This window comes from Chionomys nivalis, chromosome 24 (genome assembly GCF_950005125.1).
Source record: "Chionomys nivalis chromosome 24, mChiNiv1.1, whole genome shotgun sequence".
NCBI lineage: Eukaryota > Metazoa > Chordata > Mammalia > Rodentia > Cricetidae > Chionomys > Chionomys nivalis.
The window spans coordinates 36,768,299-36,791,981 of record NC_080109.1 but is presented as its reverse complement, the minus strand read 5'-3'; the positions used below and the strand labels follow the sequence as shown (position 1 = coordinate 36,791,981).

General features: G+C 39.8%; 1 protein-coding gene across 7 annotated transcripts in view; it reads right to left on the bottom strand.

Moving 5' to 3' along the window:
* Window positions 1–7,050: 7,050 nt before the first annotated feature.
* The window catches only part of Mecom (MDS1 and EVI1 complex locus), a 557,609-nt gene continuing 540,976 nt past the window's right edge, over window positions 7,051–23,683 (bottom strand). For 6 of the 7 annotated variants that reach the window (XM_057757213.1, XM_057757215.1, XM_057757218.1 and 3 more), the window contains 6 exons: window positions 23,510–23,587; window positions 19,717–19,886; window positions 17,296–17,440; window positions 13,308–13,544; window positions 12,316–12,499; window positions 7,051–8,557 (listed from right to left, as the gene is read on the bottom strand). In XM_057757213.1, coding sequence (XP_057613196.1) covers window positions 8,423–8,557; window positions 12,316–12,499; window positions 13,308–13,544; window positions 17,296–17,440; window positions 19,717–19,886; window positions 23,510–23,587 — 949 coding nt within the window. In that variant the 3' untranslated portion in view covers window positions 7,051–8,422. The remainder of the gene's footprint in view (window positions 8,558–12,315; window positions 12,500–13,307; window positions 13,545–17,295; window positions 17,441–19,716; window positions 19,887–23,509; window positions 23,588–23,683) is intronic. The other variant, XM_057757217.1, reaches the window with a different exon arrangement.

Sequence of the window (23,683 nt, the reverse complement as noted above, 5' to 3'; positions counted from 1 at the left end):
CAATATATGTTGGTGACTCTTCCTTAAACACCCTGGAGTTCTTTGACTCCTTACCCTAATACTCATCAAACTGTTCACAATACCAAAGTAGAGTGTGTCCCCAAATATCCACGGGACAGTGAACTGTTAGATACCTAAAAGTATGAACAGGAGAAGCAGGAAGGGGAAGCTGGATTGATTGCCATACACATGATTTCCAAAATAGATTGTATAGAAAATATCCAGAGTTTTATGGTGTGGTAGCAATAAATAGAATAAAAGATATACAGTTCCAGCGAAGTGCTCAAGAGTCTTAGCAATGCACAGGTTTAAAGGGAAAACCAGATTTTTCTAGGATCTGGGGGAAAAGAAGAGGAGAGAGAGAGAGAGAGAGAGAGAGAGAGAGAGAGAGAGAGAGAGAGAGAGAGAGAGAGAGAACACTACTTCAGTGTAGTTCCTTTTATTTTTGTACTGCCTTGTAATTCCCATGCAGATACTTACTGAAGATAAATGAAATAGCAATAAAAATTAATGTCAGTAGGACTCAGAACAAAGCAAATGCTGATGGTTTGATGTGATCTAGTGATCCTGACCATGCACCACACGCATCCACGCATTACCTTCTGCACGCCTGCGTGCTAGCTACCCTCATCTCACAGTTAGAGAAATGGAGTGAAGAAAGGTAAAATGAGTTCCCCGAGTCACATACCAGTTAGCAACAAAGCTACAGTCGTGACTGGGTGCGTTTTGACTTCCATCTTATGTTTTTTGTACTGTTTTCCCTCTTCATACGACATGTTTTACTGAAACTCTTTTTAAGGCCAGCCCGATGCTGTTACAGCCCACTGGGCAGCTTGTAACCATCTATCATTTCGTGTACCCCTCCATATCCCCCTAGCCTGACACAGACGCTCATACACCCCGAAACGACTTTGTTTGGAAAGCAACCACCTACTCTGCAGTGACCCAGAGCCTTGCACGGGTCCCTGGATAATTGGAGGAAACTAACAAATGGTTTTCATGTTCAAGACACATGCGAGTAATTGGTCAAAGTTAAGTGGTATCCGTCCCACTCTGCAGGCTGGTTGAGCTGAGCTGCCTTTGCAACCCGGGGCCTGCGAATTCCTCCTCAAAGTGCTTTGTTTACACAGGCAAATTCTCAGCACATGGCTGGATGGCAGGCTGTCTTCATGACCGAATTCCAAACGGTCAAGACGCGAAGAGCAGGCCACAGCTGACGAAGAAAGTGTGACTGCAGCTACTCAGTGGAAAGCTGAACAGCGTTGCTCGTGCATAGCATCAGGATAAAGGGAGAAGATTTGAGGTGCAGACTCTGGATCCCCACACTACTGAGAGCGACCCCAGCGTTTTTGCTTCTCCTGTTTGTTTCTTTACTGTGAGATGGTAGAACTGGACCGAAGGCCACGAACATGCTAGCCATGCACTGGACCACTGAGCTACAGCTCAAGCCCATTTTAATTTTTTTCTCTTTTGAAATAAGGTCACACTAAGTTGACAGTTTAACCTAGAACTCTCTCTCTAGTCCGGGTGGCTTTTAAGCTTGCAACCCTCCTGCATTAACTTCCTACATAGTTAGTATTCTTGACATAGATCAGAAGGCCCAGTCCAGTCTTTAGTAACCTGGTGTGTAGCCTGCCATATCCTGTAGTTTGCTTCCTTCGGTCATGATATGTGAATGAATGATGGCAGATACCCGAGGATAGCCTTGCTTGGAGGAGTGCTCGGGATAAGACAAAGAAGAAAGCCCCCCAAATGCTGGATAGACAAAGGAAGACTGTAGAACTTTGGGTACGAAAATAACACAAGCATCTAGGACTGCACAGGATAGGAACAAATGGAGAACGGGCTGCCCATGCGTGCTTAAGTGTTGCCAGGGCAGGAATGCTGATGACCATGATGATGATGTGTCACCTGGGTTATGTCCCCTCAGCTCTTTCCCTTCATCTTTCCAGTTGACACCATTGTTCCCACAGCAGGGTTGTAGGGAGAGTTATAAAGAAAGAAAATCAGGACTGGCCTGCTGGTGGTAGGTGTAACTCCAGCTGGTGGAGGCAAGAGGATCAAGAGCTCAAGTTAAGCCATGCTTATCTATGTAAGATTTTGATATATAAGATTTTTTTTTTACTTTTATTTTTTTTTCTTGCTGATTTTTTTATTAATTAATTAATTTAATTATTAAAGATTTCTGCCTCTTCCCCGCCACCACCTCCCATTCCCTCCCCCTCCCCCAATCAAGTCTTCCTTCCTCCTCAGCCCAAAGAGCAAGCAGGTTTCTCTGCCCTGTGGGAGGTCCAAGGACCACCCACCTCCATCCAGGTCTATTAAGGTGAGCATCCAAACTACCTGGGCTCCCAAAAAGCCATTACATGCAATAGGATCAAGAACCCATTGCCATTGTTCTTCAGTTCTCAGTAGTCCTCATTGTCCATTATGTTCAGCGAGACCGGTTTTGTCCCATGCTTTTTCAGTCCCCGGCCAGCTGGCCTTGGTGAGTTCCCGAATTCGTGACTCTAGAGAAGCTAAATAAGAAGGTGAACCCAAAGAAAAACATATAAGCATCCCCCTGAATATTAACCTTCATCAGGCGATGAAAGAAGACAGAGACAGAGACCAACATTGGAGCACTGGACTGAAGTCTCACGATCCAAAGGAGGAGCAGAAGGAGAGTGAGCACGAGCAAGGAACTCAGGACGGCGAGGGGTGCACCCACACACTGATATATAAGATTTTGTCTCAGAAACTAAGACCTTAGCAGGTAGTACAGTAATGTGGGACATTCTCTTACCTAACCTGCCGAAAGCCTTGACGTGTATCTCCAGGACAGAGGAATATTGCCCTCCGTGTATTAATGGCAATGACTGAATAAATGATAGCTTTCGTTTCCAACAGGCTGAACTGGTGATATTCTCTCTCTCTCTCTCTCTCTCTCTCTCTCTCTCTCTCTCTTTCTCTCTCACACACACACACAGACACACACACACAGACACACACACACACACACCAATGAGACACTTATCTCTACTCTCTCTGCACTTTCACAACCTGGTTCTCATGTCCAAGGCACTTTACCCACTTTTCTCCTTTCCCAGACACATTCTTTATGGATATCTTCCATGGAGGACTCCCCCAGCATTCAGGGCTCCACTTGGTTGCCACCAGCATGGAGAGACTTGACTCAACCAAGACGTATCCTGTGCTCCTTGTAAGCCTAGAGCCCAGCATGCTGAATATGCTTTTGCTTTTCAAAGGTTCATGCTGTGTCCACAATGCTCAAAGTTCTGAAATGTGGATCGGCAACACTGACGATGTGTGGACAAGGGAAACTCTCACTATGCACGATCGGTTCGCAAAGTTAGCTCACAAGACAGAAATTGAGCTATTAATTGGTTTAATACGTTTTATAGGATAACCAAAATATATCTTCTGAAGCAGTCACTAGCAGCAATCTTAATGAAATTGAATATAATTAGTCAGATGGACTTTAAAATTTCAGAAAAACGAACAAAATAAGTTTAAAATAGTATATTGTAAATTATTATAGATACATTAAATTGTGATAAATTGCTTTATGAAAGACTAATCAAGCCACACTAGTAGGTAATGAGAGGAAGGGGATAACAGACAAGGTAATATAGGAGTTACAATCTACAGACTAAGTGATCTAGCCATTGAGGAACACGGCAGAGCCTGAAAGAAGAGACTAAATTGGGTAGGAATAAAGAGGAAATATTCCAAGATCTCTATAATGTATAAAGCCTTCAAGGTATAGTTGAACTTGGTGACTGATAAATTTCCTACTAGCTTGAGACAAATTGAAGCTAGAGGGCAATGATGAACCAGCTCATGGAGGTCTGAGGTCAGGTTGACTTCTTGATATCCACTCAAGGAACACTTGCAAGGGAGTTGCTGAAGGCTTTCCCCATTGTTCTGGAACACATGTAATGTAGCAGTCTTGTGCTAGTTCTGGCCTCTGGTACCCATCACTGTCCCTTTGGATCACAAGGACCTAGTGTTTTAAACCCTTCTCCGTTTTCTCTCCTGCTTTCTACTCCCCAGTAAAGCACGGTGGTAGGGAAGAAGGCTCGAGAAAGGACAGCTGCATCAGTAACAGTAATAGGCCATCACAGGTAAGTGGCAGCAGGTGTGGTATCTAGGCTACAGCAGCAACTCAGAAAACCCACAGCAGCCAAGGTCCTCAGCTATTTCCTCATTTCTAAAGGGGAAAATTTCATGAGGTGCCCCTATATTATAATCTAGACCTAGAGTGACCAAAATAAGGAGTTCCACTGGCTACTTCCTGTTTCTGGATTGGGTCTCAAGCTTTCCCCTCAATTGTAGAAATTCTCACAAATTTTAATCTTTTGGGAGAACCATAAAGAGAGGTATTTTTTCTTTTCTCTTTAATAAGAGTAAAATATATATTCCATAAAATATCATACAACCAATTTAAGTGTACAGTTCATGCACGACAAATGAACATCCAGAACACGTCATCGTGCAAGACGGAAATCCCATTCCCATTATACAACTCATCATGCCTTAGTCCCCCAGGTCCATGGCAACTGCCATTCCTTCTATGAACTGACTACCCTAGGTACCCCATATAAGCAGAATCCTACAGTATTTTTCCTTCTGTGATCGGTTTATTTCACTTAGTAAAATTTTCTTGGCATTTATCCACATTACTATCTGTGTCAGAATTCTCTTCCTTTTGTACACTGAATACCTCACTGGATACATATTCACATACACACATACATATATAAATTTCACATACCTACTGATTTTTGTCTATCTACTGATAGCCAACTTTTGGCTTCATAAAAATGTTATTAGCAGGAGTATGCAAATATGTCTTAAACACTTTGATTTCAGTCATTTTGAATGTGCACCCTGAAGTGAATTCATAATTTTCTTAAGAATCTTCATGTAGTCTTGCAAATTGGCTATTCCATTTAACAGTACATTTTCTCCATGTTCTTGCCAACAATTGTTTTTTGTGTTTTGAATAGTACCCATCCTACATTGTGATGAGTACAGCGTGCTTTTTAAATCCACAGAGCTTCAAAAAAGTATCATGTATATATTGTAAAAATAATATTTTAAAATAACCATTAAACACTAACCCATGTCTCTCGGGGAGGTGTTCAGTCTGCTCGCTAAGTTTCCTTTTCTATTTTCCCCCCTTCCCTCCCCACTCTCCTCTCGCCCAGGCCTTTAAGCCCATGGAGAATAAGGACAATTCTTATCTGCTCTTGCTCTCATGTTTTCCTTCTCTTGAGTCTGATAAGCATTCCTGAAAGTGTTTAAATCATTGCATGTTAATCAATTCAAAATGTAAGCTTATGACGAATCATCCATTTTAGAGAAAATAAGTGGTCAAGCTTAAGAGATGCAGAAAAGATGGTCAAGACTTACTAGCAAAGCATCGAGGAACTTTCGAAAGCACTGCTGGTTCTGATTTGGGATAGCCTAAAAATTTTTTTAACTAGATTGATTGATTGATTTATTTATTTATTTATTTATTTATTTATTTATTTATTTATTTATTTATTTTACATCCTGGCTGCAATTTTTCCACCCTCCTCTCCTCCGAGTCCCTCTCCTAACTCTATTCCCACCCCCTAATCCACTCCCCTTCCATTTCTGTTTAAGAAAGGGCAGGTCTCTCATGACTATCAGCAAATTATGGCAGTCTTAATGACCTGAATTTTTAAAAAACCTAGAAACATTTCTTGAAAATTTTGTTTACTTTATAAAATCTCTAATTAATCTCAGAATTTTATTCCTATAATACAAATATTTAGAGAGAAATCTGACACTACTTAGTTAACACTGTTAAGTTGCAGAGCTAACATGGTTGCTAGTAATGAACAGGCAAAGGAAGGAGTCCAGACAGATGTGTACACCTTTACTCTTCAGACTTGTTCAGTAAAACCCTGTGCTTGGACAAACATGAACTAGCCTCTTTAAGAATTCAGAATTATATGTAAGAAGCAAAATTAAATCCTTAATTGATACTCCAGGGGAGGGACCCCTCATCCAATTTCAGCACCGTACATGTGGCCCTCAGCTCCTAGGAACAATTATGTACAGGAGACTAACATGTCTTCATTTGTATTAATGAAAACAGAAAAGCTACATTTTTCAAAAATACTGAAAATTTGAAGAAACTATATTAGATCAAACATCTACATGATAAGCTTGCAGAACTCGCTGCAATATACACTGATTGTATTGTTTTCTTTTTATAATGATATTCTGAAGCCAGGCAAATTTTTGAAAGAAACATAGGTGGAGCTGAAGAGATTGCTCAGTGGTTAAAAGAATTTGCTGCTCTTGCAGTTTACCTGGGTTTGGTTTCCAGCACTCACAACAGAAAACTTACAGCCACTTATAACCAGTTCTAAGCTATCTGATGTCATCTTCTGGCCATCTGGGGCACCAGGCATGTACAAGATGTATACATACAAATTCTTAAGCACATACAAAAAAATAACATAATCATAGTGGGAACATAGGGGGAAATGGGTGATGCTTCTGTTCTTCTGAAATTTGACAGTAAGTATGTTATTATAAGGGAAATCAATGACGGAGCATATAGTCAGTGCTTTAGAGTTGTTCACCATGAATACTAAGTCCCTAGGTTTGTCACCAGGAGCACACACACACCACCAGGAGTCAAGGCACAAACACCAGGGAAGCTCCCTGTGATAAGGTCTCTGTTCTGATTACAATGTGTACTGCAGACCTGGGGTGATGCCAGAGCTGGGAAGCAAGGACTATGGGTCTTGATTTTGCACCATGAAGAAAGTTCACCACAGGCAGCAGACCTCACCGCTGGCTAAGATCTATCACTGTGTCATCTCAAAGCCAAACAAACATGCTTACATTCCACAAGTCTGCTAGGGCATCGGGGTCTTCAATGCCATATCTTTAGATCATTTGGACGCCAGAAGGAAACTAAACTTGCATGAGCAAAGAAAACAGCACACAGGGGAGTCGTTATTTTTCATCACTTTTGGAAGTCTTTATTTTTTAGTTGCTCCTCCCACAGTGACGCATAGAAAGGCATAACAGTTTATAATGTACAAAGCATTGGAAGAAAGTACCTCAACTTGCCAATTATTTCCAAATGAGATTACAAACAAAAGGAAAAAAATCTGGTTTATCGAGAAAGGACAAAATTAACTGAATAATGCCTGTTATTTACTTTTCTCTTTTTAACATAAGGTCAGGAACACTTCATTTTACAAATAGGATTAACATGAACATAACATCATCGCACAAGCTTGCAGACGACCAGCATAAAATATGGGGTACAGTTCTTAATCAGAAGAATCATGCTTTCGTGAAAGAAACTATAATCATTTATACAATTGAATTGATTTCAATATTACAAAAACTAAGCTGCATCTATTTGTATTTAGTTCATTAAAAAGGAAAACAAAATGACAACAACAACAGAAAGGAAGGAATGTTAGGAAAAGCCAAACACTATTGGGCACTCCCATACACAGGTCGTGTCCCCTTGGTCCTGGAAATTCCGAAAGGGGTGTGCCTCAGACATCATAACATAGTGGCTGACAGGAACAGTGCTCTTTTTAATCAACAAACAATAGTTTGCCAACAAATAAATACATGATACACGCAACACACAAAAAATTTAAACATTAAAAACAGTGATATGATTGTCTAAAATTAAGATGTTATCACAAGGATTTGGCAAACATCGTATTAGTGGTACAGCGGTACTGGTGATGAATAGGTTACATCACTGACTTACCCTCTCTGAGCATGAGCATCCATAGTTTACAATATACACATACCCTTTTTCCCTAGTTTTAAACAATGTACTTAAGAAGGCAAAAGGTAAGGGGGTGACAAAACTCCTGCTATTACTTCCTATAATCATTGTGCATTTCTTCTGACTACTTCCTTCTTCAAAGGATTAAATTACATAAAACTTTAAAAAAGAAAAAAAATTAAATCTGGTAATTAAAAGCAACTGTTCCCAATCACATCAGGTGATCTTGTAAAAAGCAGAATTTGATTTCTATGGAGTGTTCATTTGTATCCTCAATGCTGCCATTTCAACTGCCCCTCTCATCCACCAGTCCTAGGACAGGAGAATGGAAGGTACCTTCCCCAGTGAGGTTTTCATTCATCTCTGATCATGTTAGATTAATTGATCCTCCAGAAGTCAGCAGCTGCCTTGCTGTGCAAAACAAAATATTGAGAATAAATAGCTTCCTTTTTTCTCTCTCTTTTTCTTTAATCATTCAGTTTAAGGTCACCAAACTTTAAACGAGTGACCCTTTCGGTTGATAAGGCATTCTGCTCGGCAGTCTTGTAAAGAGTTCTCTAGGAAAGAGCCCTGCTACTGCTGGACTTGGTCCCACTCTGGTCGACCTCGACAGCGTCATACATGACTTATGGACTGGATGGCACTGGATTCTGCTGCAGCCCTTGCCATGCTGTGCCACACGTTGGAGGAGCTGTGGGAGGCAGGATGAAGGGACTCCTTGTCGGACAGTGACAGCATCATAGCGTATGCCTGAGTGAGAAGGAGAGACTCAGTAAAGGGCATTCGAACAGAACAGAGCAAATCCAATTCAAAGAATATGGTCCAGGCACATTAGGAAGACATGAGACCCTGGACAGAAGCACCCTTGATGAATATATTTGATAGAGGGGCTCTATTTTTTTTCATCAAAATGACATAAGTGCTTACCTTAGCCAGACTGTGGAGGAGATGGTCTGACTCTTGTACCCTGTAACCCAGACTCCTGAAGGTGAATGACCACCTCAAGGTCCTTCAACTCTATAAAGCCAGGCCTTATTTCTGCCCAAATTTGAGACTAGTGTCCTTTCTCAAGTTTCCCTTTGTGTTTGAAATACCTTCTGTAGATATCTAACACCCCTGAGAATAAGCGCTCAAGTAAATTCCATCAAGAAAAAAAAAAACAAAACAGGAGACCCGACAACATCCTAAGCAACCATTACTCATGAGTCCACGAGGAGAAGGTGCACAGAGGTTCTCTGTCAGGAGCAACTCTTTCTTCCCTGTGATCATGCCAAGCTCTAAATAACTGCTCAGAGATTCCCTCGCCCACTGCCAAGGAAAATATTCAAATGAAGTGTTTGGTCTTGACTTGTGAGTGAACTTTTCACTGTTGATTTGCTATTGTGGGTCTCATCCATTGCTAAACTTGCTTGTCAAAATGCTGTTGAAGTGGAATCATTAAAGTCCTGCCAAAGACATTCCAAGTGTCTGTAAACAAAGACAAATGCCTCTGTTGTTCAGCAGAATTTCATCTCGGGGAGTCATGCTGAGACATGTGGCCAGCCTGTGGTTTCTCTCTCACCATGGCATTTGGTTAGATTACAGGCTGATTTTAATTTGCTGGGTCATGGCTCTCATTGCACACATTTGGCTTTTCTATTTCTCTCTGTGTGTGTGTGTGTGTACATACGCGTGCATGTACACATATTGCACATGGGAGTTACATATTTGTGTGTGTGTGTGCGTGTGCATGTGCGTGTGCGTGTGTCAGCATTAGATACTGCTTATCAGGTATAGTACACCTTGTGCTTTGAAACATGGTCTTTCCCTAGTCTGGAACTCACCAACGTGGCTAACTGGCTGACCAGTGAGCACCAGGAACCCTTCCACCACCATACTTGGCTTTCTTTATGTGAGTTCTACAGGTCAAACTCATGTCCTTCTGCTTGCATAGCAACTATTTTAGTGACTGATCCACATTTGATTTTTATAGATGAGATTTGCCTTCTGGGTTTGCTCAAAAATCCCAGTGTTTATTCAACTAATATTCCTTAAGCATGAACTTTATGCCAGGCACTGTGATAGGTTCTAAAGGATTAAGGACAGATAATGCAAAGCCCATGTCCTTTGTGGTGACCTTGGTTACTCTATCACTTGAGTTTAAATTTCCTTACACTAATTAAGAACAACCCAATACTTGTCGCCAGTGGTTGAGGAGGAAACACAGAATTCAGATTGGGAAGCCCCGTGCAAACTGATACTATCAAGGACATAGTTTTTTTTATAGAATATGGTTTCCCTCAAGGAAATTCCCATGGCAAAATAAAGTCACTATTTTATTGATTAATGATTTTGGATTCAATCATTATAAAGAGTTAATATATAAATGCTTGAGAAAAGCACCATAAATTTCAAATTATATAAAAAAAATGACAGAAAGCGTGTGCTCTTGGGAAATCAAATGGCAACTGAAATACAGGGATCGCTGCTCAACTCCTCCACACCACGGAGACAGCTGCTAAACCACAGAGTGGCTGAATTGGTGACAAGGGAATGAATAGAGAGCCTTACAATAAAGTTAGTTGGCATGAATACTTGATAGAATACCCATATATCCATATATGTGCATATATGTACAGTGGAGTAAAATAACGTGAGCTAGGTTACCCTTGCTTATATTTATTGTGATGCTAGCTGTTACCATGTCTAGGCAGGGCATTTACCTCAAAAGGCTGGCCCTGTGTATCACAGCTGTTATCTTTACATTCTCAGACCCTTTCTTTCATAGCTGACAGTTTCTTTTTTTGTTTGTTTGTTTTTTTTTTTTTTTTTTTTTTTCGAGACAGGGTTTCTCTGTGGTTTTGGAGCCTGTCCTGGAACTAGCTCTTGTAGACCAGGCTGGTCTCAAACTCACAGAGATCCGCCTGCCTCTGCCTCCCAAGTGCTGGGATTAAAGGCGTGCGCCACCACCGCCCGGCATGTCTGACAGTTTCTGAAATGTATTTTATGTACTGCACATTATTGGGGTGGAATAACTAAAAGAAAGAAAGCTTGGCTCCTCCATGAATCTCCGACAGCTGGGAAACATGGGATATATATGTCTGAGTGAATATATATATATATTCAAACCAACCACTTCTTATGGAAGTGTCTATGTATGGCTTGAATTTAACATTAGAAACTGAGAAGTCATGTTTAGCCCATTGAGTTAGAGAAAAGAAGGAGACAACTTCTCTCTTCTTCTTCTACAATGAGGAAATGGCATCTGACCATAACCTACATGCTTCTGCCAATATGACATAGATTGTAGAAGCCCACTGTGCAGAGGCTGACTATATCCAATTCAGAAAGAATATTAATTTTTCTATTTACATACATAGTATCATAGGCTTTTATTGAATTAAATGATTACAGACAATATACATTTTCTACTCACATAATGTCCCTGATCAGCAATCACCACCCCTTCGCTGAGATTTTACTATATCATTATTAACACCAGCCCAATGCATCTCAAAAAATAGGAAATTATATCAAAATGTGTATGCTAATATTGCCCATTGTTTTAATATGTCCTGCCACCTCTAAATGTTCTAAATGAACCAAACAATTCAACCAATGTGACTAAAAATAAAAATTGTCTTTTTTTCTGTTTTGTTTTTTTTTTTGAGACAGGGTTTGTATAGCTTTGGGGCCTGTGCTAGAACAAGTTCTAGTAGACCAGGCTGGCCTCGAACTCACAGAGATCTGCCTGCTGCTGCCTCCCAAGTGCTGGGTTTAAAGGCCTATGCCAACACCGCTTGGCTAAACTATCTTTTTAAAAATGGTCTTAATGAACATTCAGTTGAGTGTAGATGTCATAAAAGATTATTGTTTCTCTTTATCTTTTAACAAAAGACTAAAGCTCTTTAAATTGGTGCTGGTGAATCCGTTTTTAGAATAATTTTCTGTTGCCATGTGCTGGTTGGTTATGAATCAGAAGACTACTCATTCACTCAGTGCACACTGACAGGCTTTATTTCTAGATCTGTCTAAGCTGGTGCAGATCTTTGGTAGCTCATTTTATTTTTGGCCTTCACTTTAGCCCTAATCTCTGGACTTAATTATCTGAATTCACTACATATAGTAAAGAAAAATAAATAAATTTAAAATATGCATATGTCAATGGAGGTTATGACAGAATGATCAGAAAATAATACTGAGGCAACAAAAGAACTCAAAGATAAGCCGTGTGTGCTCTCTATCCAGAAGAAAAGAACCAAAGGGAAGCTCAAGGAACTGCAAGGCAAGGGCAGGCCTGCCATGGAAGTTTCAGTGGTACAGAATGCAGTTTTACATGTTAATGGCTGCATTAGTTAACTTTGGCATTGATCATCAATATAGAGAAAAACCAGGAACATCATGAATAAAGCAATCAGATCTACGTGGATTCTAGAATGCTACAGAGTGACAGTATCTCCTTCTGTTTATCGAAGAAATGCACGCATGCATGCACCATGTCCCCTGCTGTGGACTGCGGCAGTCAGTACCTGTGACTTGGACTTTCTGTGTAACGGCTGTTTAAGCTCCTCTGGCACATGGGCAGAACTAAAGGAAGACAGCTCAGCGTCAGTGTATTGATTCTCTTCCATCTCCCTCATTTTGAGGCTATCTGTGAAGTGTCTTATGTGGTCTAGAGCAGAAAGGCCAGATTTATAGTCTTCCTCTTTATACCTAAAATGAACCAATGGGAAAGCACAGAAATTGGGTTTTCTTTGGCAGTTTTTTGTCTCATCAAGTTATCGTCATTTTTATCTTAATAGCTGTTAAACTTCATACTGCACTGTCATGTAAAGTAGCATGCAACAATTGCTAGTTTTAAATATTTACAAATAGCACGTCTTAATATATATTTATTTCAATATTTTATTGACTAAAGTCAAGCATGTATTAGAAGTAAAGTCAATGCCATATTGAGTTAACAATGTGTGGGAACAGAAGTCATACATTTGAAAACTTCTTCTAGAGTAGAGTCAATTATAAAAATATTCAGTCAGGATACCTTGCGATCACAAAAATATAGTATCACCTTCACCTTACCTATTTGCTAATTTTTTTCCCATTAAAAATCTATCATCTATGAAATTTATATTAAACATTTGAGTTACGACTATAATAGATGATTGAATGGATTCAATCACAATGAAATGTCTATTTTCCTTTGGGCTTCCTAAGTAGAATCTAAAAAGTAAATGCTTGTGTAATCTTCATTCATCCTCCCTGCTTGGGGCCACCAGAGTTCCACAAACACTAATGTACATACATGCTTGTGTCCCTTGCCACCTCATTTTCTCCTATGTCAAACTGATTCACTGTGTGTGCCTTTCCCGGGTCAAACAGAACGTTAATGATTTGCTACTCACAAATTCCTTCTAATCTAACACATTCTTTCAGTAGCCAAGCAGAGCTGGAGGAATGTCCACCGCAGTCTGCCACACAGAGTACATCTGTTGCTTGGCTTGCAAAGTTTCAAAGCACTCACCTCACTGGGGATGTCTTACAATGCATCTCCAGGGCACCGGCTTCTTCATACTCATCCTCGGGGATTTCTTCATCTAAATTAGCTGTCCCCAGCTCCTTTCTGGGTTTTCCAGGCATATCATTGTCTTCATCCTCCTCATCCAACAACACCTCATCTTCTACTTCTTCATCATCCAGTAAATCAGAATTCTGGCTGGTTACCAAAGCCTTGTCATCTTTAAAATGACTGCCATTCATCCTTTCAAAAGTATAGAGAGTAAAAGGGTAAGTTATTAATATAGATAGATAGATAGATAGATAGATAGATGATAGATAGATAGATAGATAGATAGATAGATAGATAGATAGATAGATAGATAGATGATATATAAACATGCAGTTAGGTTTTTTCATCACCCCCCCAAAAACAATAGTTTAAATATTCAGCACTTAGAAAAGGAATTTATATTGTGTGTGCCTCATTGCAACCTTGGGAAAATACTGTAGTTTCACAAAGGCACAAACAAAGACAAGAATAACTGGATGATTACTCAGGCTGCAAATGCAGCCTCTGGCAGAACAGGAAAAGCAACCCCGGCCTCGGATTTCTTATCTTTCCTGATAAATGATATGGTGAGCACTATGTAAAAGCACATGAATGTTTTCTCTGCATAATGTACATAATTACCATTTAAGTGCCACCATTTAAAGTAATTGATTTCTGGAAAACATGTGTCACCAAGCAATGCTGACAATAGCTTCAACACACACACACAAACCAAATCTACGAAACCAAAGACAAAGTGAGCAAAGCTGCCAAGGAGCGATTGGTATTTACTGTTCCTGGATGACCATTGTGATATTCTCTACTTGGACACAATACTCAAGCTTGGAAGTTATTGAGAGCCCACTAATCTTGACTCTTTCTAAACGATCCTAAATTGTCTAAGAGCAAAGGAGTTCTTTGTTTTCCAAGAAAACACACAGATGGTAAATCAAGTAGGAATTTAAGCGAACTAACATCCTTTGAAACTGACATAGCAGGCACAGCTAACAGTGCAAAACAATCATTTTTCAACCTAAAATGTCCTTTGTAATATCTCTGTTCACATTGGAAAGAGCTGCAATCCAGAACTCGTGTAATGTACTACAGAAATTCCACTTATGGAATTTGAAGGCATAGATGATGGTGAGGCTTTCAAAATGACCATCAATTTAAGGAAAATATGAATGTAAGTTTTGTTATAAGACTTTAAAACAGAACTAAAACATGACACAACTTTAAAAGAGGGAGCTGGTTTTGAAAGAGGCATGTTCAGAGCGGCTGATGAGGATGCGAAGATATGAACCATCACAGGCCCCCATGCATCCGAATCTCTAAGTCAGCCATAATTTTTTGTCTTACCATGATCCTCTATCTAGTTACTGTATTAGAAACTCATAGAACCTTCTGTTATTGATGTAGGTAAGTATACTTCCACATGAAATGAAATGACTTTTCAGTCCATGAAAGATCAGAAAGCATACACAGCAATTCCCACACAAAATATGTAGAACTTAACGTTTAGATTTCTGAGAATTAAAGCAATACATACATGAACCAACCTTGGAGATGACAGAAGCACGAAGTACAAATGCATTTGAGCAGAAAAAGTAACATCATTATCGACCATTTTATACAACCTCTTAACCTCTTCTACCAAAAAGAACGATGAAAACATATTTTTCACAGACATAAACTATTAGTTTTCAGATACACTGCCAACTTGCTAGCTTGAATGGAAGGAAATTGTTATTATTTTAAAAGAGTGAAAAAATGAAAGTAAAAGAACAAAGAGTCCATGGATAAAAACCAAGAGCAACAAAAGCCACATGATTAAGAAAGCCTATTTGTTAATTATGCTTTCAAATGTAGCAATTTATAGGGATAAATTATTCATCAAAAGTAGCCTGATAGGTGCAGAGAGAGGGAAAGTCAAATGACTCGACTTCTACTTCCGTGTTTAGACATGTTGAAGCCAGATGTTGCGGCTATGCAGCCTCAAAATCTCCAGTTGAGCGCTATCAAATTTGAATAGACTTTTTGGAACCCAATGGTGATTTTAGCATTTCTTATTTTTATTATATAATCACACTTTAATTTGTACATTATGTCTGTTACTAACTCCATTTTGTACTGCTGAGCAATGGGCTTATCTCCCCCACACCACACAAACACAAAGGGGCAAGCGAAAGGAATGGGACGTCCAACAAGGAGATGCTGTTGCTCTTATGACTTCTTAGAGGCCTAAAAGGGTCCTTCTCTCTCTTTTCCCTAGCTACGGTTACACAAAATAAAGAGCAAGAGCAGTTGTTTTTTCTGCTGTTATTTCAGTTAGAACATTTATTATCTGAAGTGTGCTTCCTTGGAGAACGATGTAAAATGGTTAGTCAAGGCTTTTACCAGTGTAACAAACTAAAGACAGTGCCACAATAAAGTGATGGAATCTTTATCAATTACGTTCATGATATTTTTAAATATTCTAATTTAATATGCTCCAGGATGGCTATGGTCAGAGAAGGGTAGTTCTTCAATACCAAATATTTAGCTTTCCTTAATGGTACGGAAATTTAAATGTAAGAAAAGTTTTGGCAAAATACTGTGTCATTAATTTCATATATAAAGTCAAGCATAGATGAATGAGTAATTATTAACAGCATTTGCTTCTCTGCTGATGTCCTTGATGCTACTGATGATACCAGCTCAAGAACAGCCATGCTCACTAAAAGCCAACATCCCTGCCTGTTTGATATTGGCTCCCAACTGAAAAGTTCTCAAATAGCTTTGGTGCAAACATATTGACCTAATCAATGTGAACTTCATATACATATTAATACTGATATATAGAGGGATAGAGAGATAGGATGGAGACACAAGATATCTGTTAATACCATATTAGAAATAGTAATAGCCAGCAATGATTAGTGATAAAGTTGACCCCCTGTGGTGAGTTTCCTGCTGGCTTTGAAATTTTATAAAATATTTTATTTAGTTGCCAAGATAAGCAGATCTTCCTGGTAGCGAAATGGACCACAAAACAAATAGGCCGGGGTACGTCTCATCGATTATTTACATGGCTTCTGGCAAGTCGTTAACCTTTGACGTCCCCGTTCTTTTGCTGATAAAGTTGCAGTCACTTTCATGATATCATTGTGAAAATTAAATCAACTATTTTTTCTTTTTTTTTTTTACTTATTTATTTATTTTTATTCTTTTTTAATTAAAATTTCCACCTGCTCCCCATTTCCCTCCCCTCCTCCCAAATATTGCCCTCCCCCCACTTCCCTCCCCCTATCCCCACTCCTCTTCTCCTCCCCCCACTCCATTCCCCCTCCCTCTCGATACTGAAGAGCAGTCCAAATTCCCTGCCCTGCGGGAAGACCAAGGTCCTTCTATCTACGTCCAGAAAGGTGAGCGTCCAAACAGGCTAAGCTCCCACAAAGCCAGTTCATGTATTAGGATCGAAACCTAGTGCCATTGTCCTTGGCTTCTCATCAGTCTTCATTGACCGCGGAGCTGAAGAGATGGCTCAGCACTTAAAGCAAATACTGCCCAGGCAAGAAGACCAGAGTCCCCCAAACCCACATAAATGCTGGATGGACATGGTGGCCCCCCTATACCTCCATCCTCAGAAGATGAAGACAAAGGATTCTGGCAGCATGCTGGCTAGCCAAGCTGGCAACATTAGTGAGCTATAGGCTAGACTTAGAGAGACCTTGCCTCAAAGAATAAGGTGGAAGAATGATTGGGGAAAGTGCTCAACCTCAGGCTTCCACAGCTTGGACACATGTGCATGGGTAGTGATGCACATGTCAAAATACACACATGCACACCACACACACATAACTAGTGCATGTAACATATTGTATAACTATTTGCTGTCCATTCAAATAAACACCAACCACTGGCATCAGCAGTAACTCTAGTCCTAGGCACATGCATGCAGAAACAGCTACAAGGTCTGCTTTACCTCTCGTCCATGTTCCGAGGAGACTGGCTCCCATGGTTGCTATTCCCAATGAAATTTCGGATCTCTGTGAAGTAGGCATCCTCTTTGTCATCCAGGATCGCACCTGTGCCTTCTAGCTCTGAGTGAGGCGATGATGTTGCCGTACCTGAGTGGGAGAGAAAGCCTTTGTGAGAAGATCACTGTTCATCTGGCAACTTACTTAGAACTTCATTCCTTGTGAACCACAGGAGTGCTAGGTCTTAAGACTTGTTCTTTTCAAAGGGAATACAAGCAACTCCAACTTACAGTGCCTGCTCATAAGAGTCTCCTGAGAGCACTGTGGTACACCAGGACCAAGAACCACAGTCTACTGAGGTTGTCATCTCTCTCAACCTGCTTGCTCTTATCTTTCTGGAGCATGGGAGTATTGGTATTCATATAAGAAGATCGGGTCAGAAACTATAGGAACCTTATATCCAGATTCTGCCACCACACACTGCACACAGTTCTCGCTGCAATCAGTGCATGTCTTTTGTTGCTACACTAAGGTGTGTGACAAAGTGAAGGTTGAAGCCATGCCCAGCATTGTGTGCCTTGATTTGTTACAGGGTGAAAGCAGACTCAGAAACGACCCAGGGGCTTGTACAGCATGAAGAGTCCAATAATGGATCTGTCTGTCATGAGGATCCTCAGCTTCCTTGCAAAATTAAAGTCACGATACGTTTGTCACAGAGCTGCGGTACTGGTTTACACAAATTTGCACCAATGTGAGTACTTCATGTATTGCCAGGTCTTATGCCAACACAGGCTTAATGCTGCTTATGTATTCCCACAATGTGTCTACAATTTAGCAGTTCATTATTATCGTCCTTATAACAAAAACCAGGGTTTTTTCCCTCATCTTAAAGAAATTATCTGGTTAAAAACCAAGCATTAAATTTTGACAATTTTATTTTTCAATATTGTAAAAATCAAACTCAGAACCCAGAACATGCCAAGTAACTGTTCTATCACTGAGCTATATTTCTGGGCCTCCAACTAGTTGCATTTTCTTTTCTTTTTTTTTTTTCTTTCACAAATTTCTTTTTTTATTTTTATTAATTAATTTATTTAATTATTAAAGATTTCTGCCTCTTCCCCGCCACCACCTCCCATTCCCTCCCCCTCCCCCAATCAAGTCTTCCTTCCTCCTCAGCCCAAAGAGCAAGCAGGTTTCTCTGCCCTGTGGGAGGTCCAAGGACCACCCACCTCCATCCAGGTCTATTAAGGTGAGCATCCAAACTACCTGGGCTCCCACAAAGCCATTACGTGCAATAGGATCAAGAACCCATTGCCATTGTTCTTCAGTTCTCAGTAGTCCTCATTGTCCATTATGTTCAGCGAGACCGGTTTTGTCCCATGCTTTTTCAGACCCCGGCCAGCTGGCCTTGGTGAGTTCCCGATAGAACTAACTTTCTATTTTTTTCTGAAGTAATGTTGCTTACATAATATATAATACTTATCACATAGAATATATTTCCATAGTTTCTTCATTGGGCTAAACTTCTAGGCCTAAAATCTAACACTTTAAACCCAGGATTGGTTTTGTGAATATGAGGAAGATGAATAATATATGTTGCTGCCATTCAAGATCACAGATAACGTCGCTTACACTCACAAAGGATCAACAAAGTAATTTACTCAAGAAAAAATATTTGGTTGTCCAAATTTGTTTCCTTTTCCTTCTCTGAAGCCCCCTTTCTTGAACTCAGTACTCCCCCACCACACTCCTAATCGCACAGGTTGTCTCTACATATACACTAGCAGACAAAGGCCAGCTCCTCGCTAGTTGTCTAACTGTCCAAAGCAAAGAAAAGACTGAGAATCTCTTCTGTTAAGAACATACTGGCACATTTGCCAGCAAGGAAGGCTAAAGACTGGGGTGAAGTTGCCAGTTACGCAATTCTAGGTAGCAGTCTGGGACAAAGCCAGGTGATCTGGGCATCCTTTGTATGTTGTTCTGATCATATCCATTTCCCATCCATCCAGAGTCTTACATAAAAGTTACCCCGGGGACCATGATTTCTAGCTTCATATGCAGGGATTTTTGTCACGTTTAGAATACATATTCTGTGAATAAATGGAAAGAGAATTCTTGCCATTTAGGAAATTCTGACCCATATCTGTGCAGTGTCTAGGTCACGGCTGTCTTTGTTTGAGATTGCCTGTTGAGATAACTCCAACTGGATGGAAATAAACCTAAATATGACCGTGGAGTCTCACATTCCCATTCATCAGTGATTGCCTCCTTCGTGTGGTTTTGAAACGCCAGGGAAATGTGGCATGAACTTCCAGAGTGCTATCAGACTAGAGTGTTGAAATGGGAGGGAGCACTGAGCGTGATTGTATTCCACGGTACAGAACGTAAGTCATCCTTTCCCCACGACACCACCGAGGACCCACCAGACATGTTTCCATTCTCGTGTTTCTTCAGATGTCTGTCGAGATTGGTTTGTTGACCAAAACATCTGTCACACAAGTGACACTTGAACGGCTTCTCCTTATTGTGGATGTTGCGGACATGCCGCTGCAGGTTGGAGGAAATGCTGAATGACCGATCACAGTATTTGCATCTGGAAAGTAAATACAGACCCAGTATTGCCAACACGGTAGAAGGCATTTCACAAGGCTTTTGGACCTGAAAGCTAAAATAACACTACACATAGGAAAATACTATTCATATAGGACTACTGCAATTCCAGTGGTCTTGTTTTGTTTTGTTTTGTTTTGTTTTGTTTAGGGTGCTTTCATTACTCTCTAATTTATTAGAACACTGAGTTCCAATGTTTTACACAAATCTCACTAAACTAAGCATATTACAAAGTGATAGCATTGACTCTTGTTCTGCTTAACACACACAGTTAAATACTTACTAAATGAATATTGAAAGTCTAACCAATTTAACTCGCCTGATGATAAATACAAAGAAAATTCCATTGCTTTTTCCTAAATGGTTCAAAAATGCTCCAATATTTTAAAAACTGAAGCATTGTTTAAAAGAATGTGCTTGGTGCCAAAGACAGTGGTTTTTCTTAACCTGTAGTGATTAGGAATCCCAGAGCCTCCCTTAATACTGAAAATGTTACAAAAGCAAGTGATGGTGCCACTAAGTCCCCCGGATGAAAGCAAAGGTCTTCAGTAGCCTCCTGCTCTCACTTTCCCCCAATTTTTCATTCTGATGTCAATTAAAAAGTCGGCCACAGCTCTGAACAAGGTCAGTTTCCTTGCAAATGAATCATTGTGAATTATTAACTGTTTCTACATTTGATACAAATAAAAATTCTAAGTTATTTTAATTTTTTTCCTTTGTCCATAAAATAAAAATGTAAAACTTTGAGACCCAGGCTACCTCAGGTCTTTTCTGTGAGAATGGAAGTGGATGGAGTTATTTCACCGCACTTGAAGGGAGATTTTTTTTTTTTTTGAGACAGGGTTTCTCCATAGTTATTTTTGGTTCCTGTCCTGGAACTAGCTCTTGTAGACCAGGCTGGCCTCGAACTCACAGAGATCCGCCTGCCTCTGCCTCCTTAAAGGCGTGTGCCACCACCACCCGGCCCTCTATCATGTATTTGTGAGGTGTGTGTGTGTGTGTGTGTGTGTACTGTGTTAAAAGAAAATAACCTGACTTTCCTGACTGTCTTCTAAGTAAAAGTTTGCAACTTCAAGGTCAGAAAATCCTTTAGTTGCACTTCCATATGCGACGTGTCTTCTACACCTCAATGCAGTCTTTAGCTCAAACACTCCACATTAAAAGTCGCTCCACTCATTACACTCCAAGTATTCAACTCTTCCTGCTTCCCTTGTGATGTCAGAAATCTAGTCAGGTCAGTAGGAAAAAAACGCTGCTGAACTAGTTACTTTGGCATGGTATCAATAAGTCAACTCAAGAGTCCTTGAGGTGGTGGGAACAACTTCTTCATCATAACGTTCTTTAATATTTCTGGCTTACAGCAGTAATAAAAATGGAGTGAACATCTGCTGTGATCAGAGCTGTTCCATTTCATTGTCACAGGAGGAATACTTATGGAACTCTGTTTTTCCCTACTGCTATCCTTTCATCTCGAAAGCACACCGCAGTGAAGAATCTGGCGCAGTTAGCACAACTGTGTTGGACTGAGTAAAGCAAACCCAGGAGCCTTGCAGAGAAAATGCACACTGTAATCAAAAGCCTGACATGTTCTGCTCACGACACAGTCTGCATGAATCACAATAGAGAAAGAGTTAGAATTTCCCATGCTCCCATTTCTCTTCTGTGTGAAAAGGTCTTTTCCAAATGGACTCAACATCATCCTCTTGGCTGTGAATGAAGTTGATCAATAAGAAGGTTTCTACCCATGATCAACTCGCATTTTGACCCTATTTTCTGCTAACACCTTGAATAGAGAGGCAAGTACTGTAAATTTTAAAGTAACTTTATTCTAGTCCAATATATTAGCTGGTATTTAAATGACAGCTCAAATCAAATAGGAGTCAAAAACCCTTTGAAATCTGATATGAGGTAAAAGCTCCAAAATAAAAAAAGTCCAGTCTGGGTACCAAACTTCATAGACAGCACTTAGCATCTAAAGAGAAGATTTCTTATTTTTCTCCACTTGTAAAATAGAAGATCTGGACAGATCATTCAAGATTTCCAGCTATGCAAACGCTACTTTGTGTACTTCTGAACACATGTACGACAACAGTATTGTGTACGAAGCAGAATAAGACCTTCTCATTCTGCCTAGAATTAAAGGAGCATGGTATCACAGTGATGTCATAGCTGTGGAGCAGGACAGCATTCAGCCATAACAAAATGGGAATATACTAATCTTTCCACTTAAGAATTCTTAAGCCGGGCGGTGGTGGCGCACGCCTTTAATCCCAGCACTCGGGAGGCAGAGGCAGGCGGATCTCTGTGAGTTCGAGACCAGCCTGGTCTACAAGAGCTAGTTCCAGGACAGGCTCCAAAACCACAGAGAAACCCTGTCTCAAAAAACCAAAAAAAAAAAAAAAGAATTCTTAAGAATTCCTAGGTGATGGAATATTCTCCAAAGGAAAGTTTACCTGGAGTTGTCCATTGTTCTACCTCTTAAATATTTGCTATATAAAGTTCATTTATAAAGGGACTTAAGAAAATGCTAATTTTCTGAGTTTCTTCTAAAACTTCTCTAATTTTTGAGTGAGCATGGGTCTCCCCCACTTTTTCATTCTCTCTTTTTAAGATTTACATTTTTATTGCAGGCAGTATAGGAGGGTAGATAAGTACATGAGAGCATGAGAGTAAAAATGACTTTGGAATTCAGAGGCATCACATTCCCCTGAAATAAAATTACAGGCATTGTGATCTGTCTTACAGCAAGCTGCTGAACTCTCTCCCCTTTCTCATGTTTGCAAACAATACCATTAAAACAAGACTATTTGTTTATTGTAATGAAAATAATAGTGTTCAGGCCAAATATTATACTGATACACACTCCCTAAGAATTTCAAAGGAGAAACAAGACTTCGGTGTTGGTTGAAATAGATTCACTCTTGGAGAAATAGTCAGGGCAAAGGACTACACTTTCAATAATGAGCTGCATTTTTGAAGTAGTCATGTTACTAATTCCATTGTGTTGTAAGCAAAGCTATTACAGTCAATTATGACCTGTGTATCATTTGGTTAATTTTAGCCTTTAACAGAATAAGGAGCTATTGATAGAATTGGCCCTTTTCCTGGAATACTTATCTGTTGAATCTCTAAATCTATACTTTTTTTTTCTTCTTCTGAGGTTTAAGATGTTTGTTTCTTAAACCTCCTGTTGGGATCTGTGGAAGATGACTTAATTGTACTACGGAAGAGGATATATTTGGATGGTTACCTCCTAGCAGGGACTCACAGCTTGGACAAGAGGAACTTCAGTGTTATGATCTTTGTCAATTAAAATGACACTAATTATTGAGAAAAAAGAACTAAAGTAAAAACATTTTTAAGATTGTTAACATCTTTTAAACACATATTCACACTAGATCTCTTAGACTATAAACACTACGAAGCCTCATTTGATGAAGAAAACACATTCTTAACTTTGGTCCCAGCAGATAGGCATTTCTATTTTCACTCAGAGTTTGATTTACATTCAAATATACACCAAACTAATTCTTATTCTGCTGTGACCTAATGAACATTGAATAAGACAATATTTATTAAGATATTTAGAAAAAAATATCATCAAACCTGTAAGGCTGCTCTCCTGTGTGGGTTCTCAAGTGCCGTGTTAGGTTCGCAGACCTTGGAAAAATCTTGCCACAGTATCTTTGAGAAAAAGATATTTATAAGAGAGAGTCAGCAGAGTCGCCTTACGCCACAGCAGAAAGCCGTCATGTGTGTGTTCTTAACTTAATTAATCCT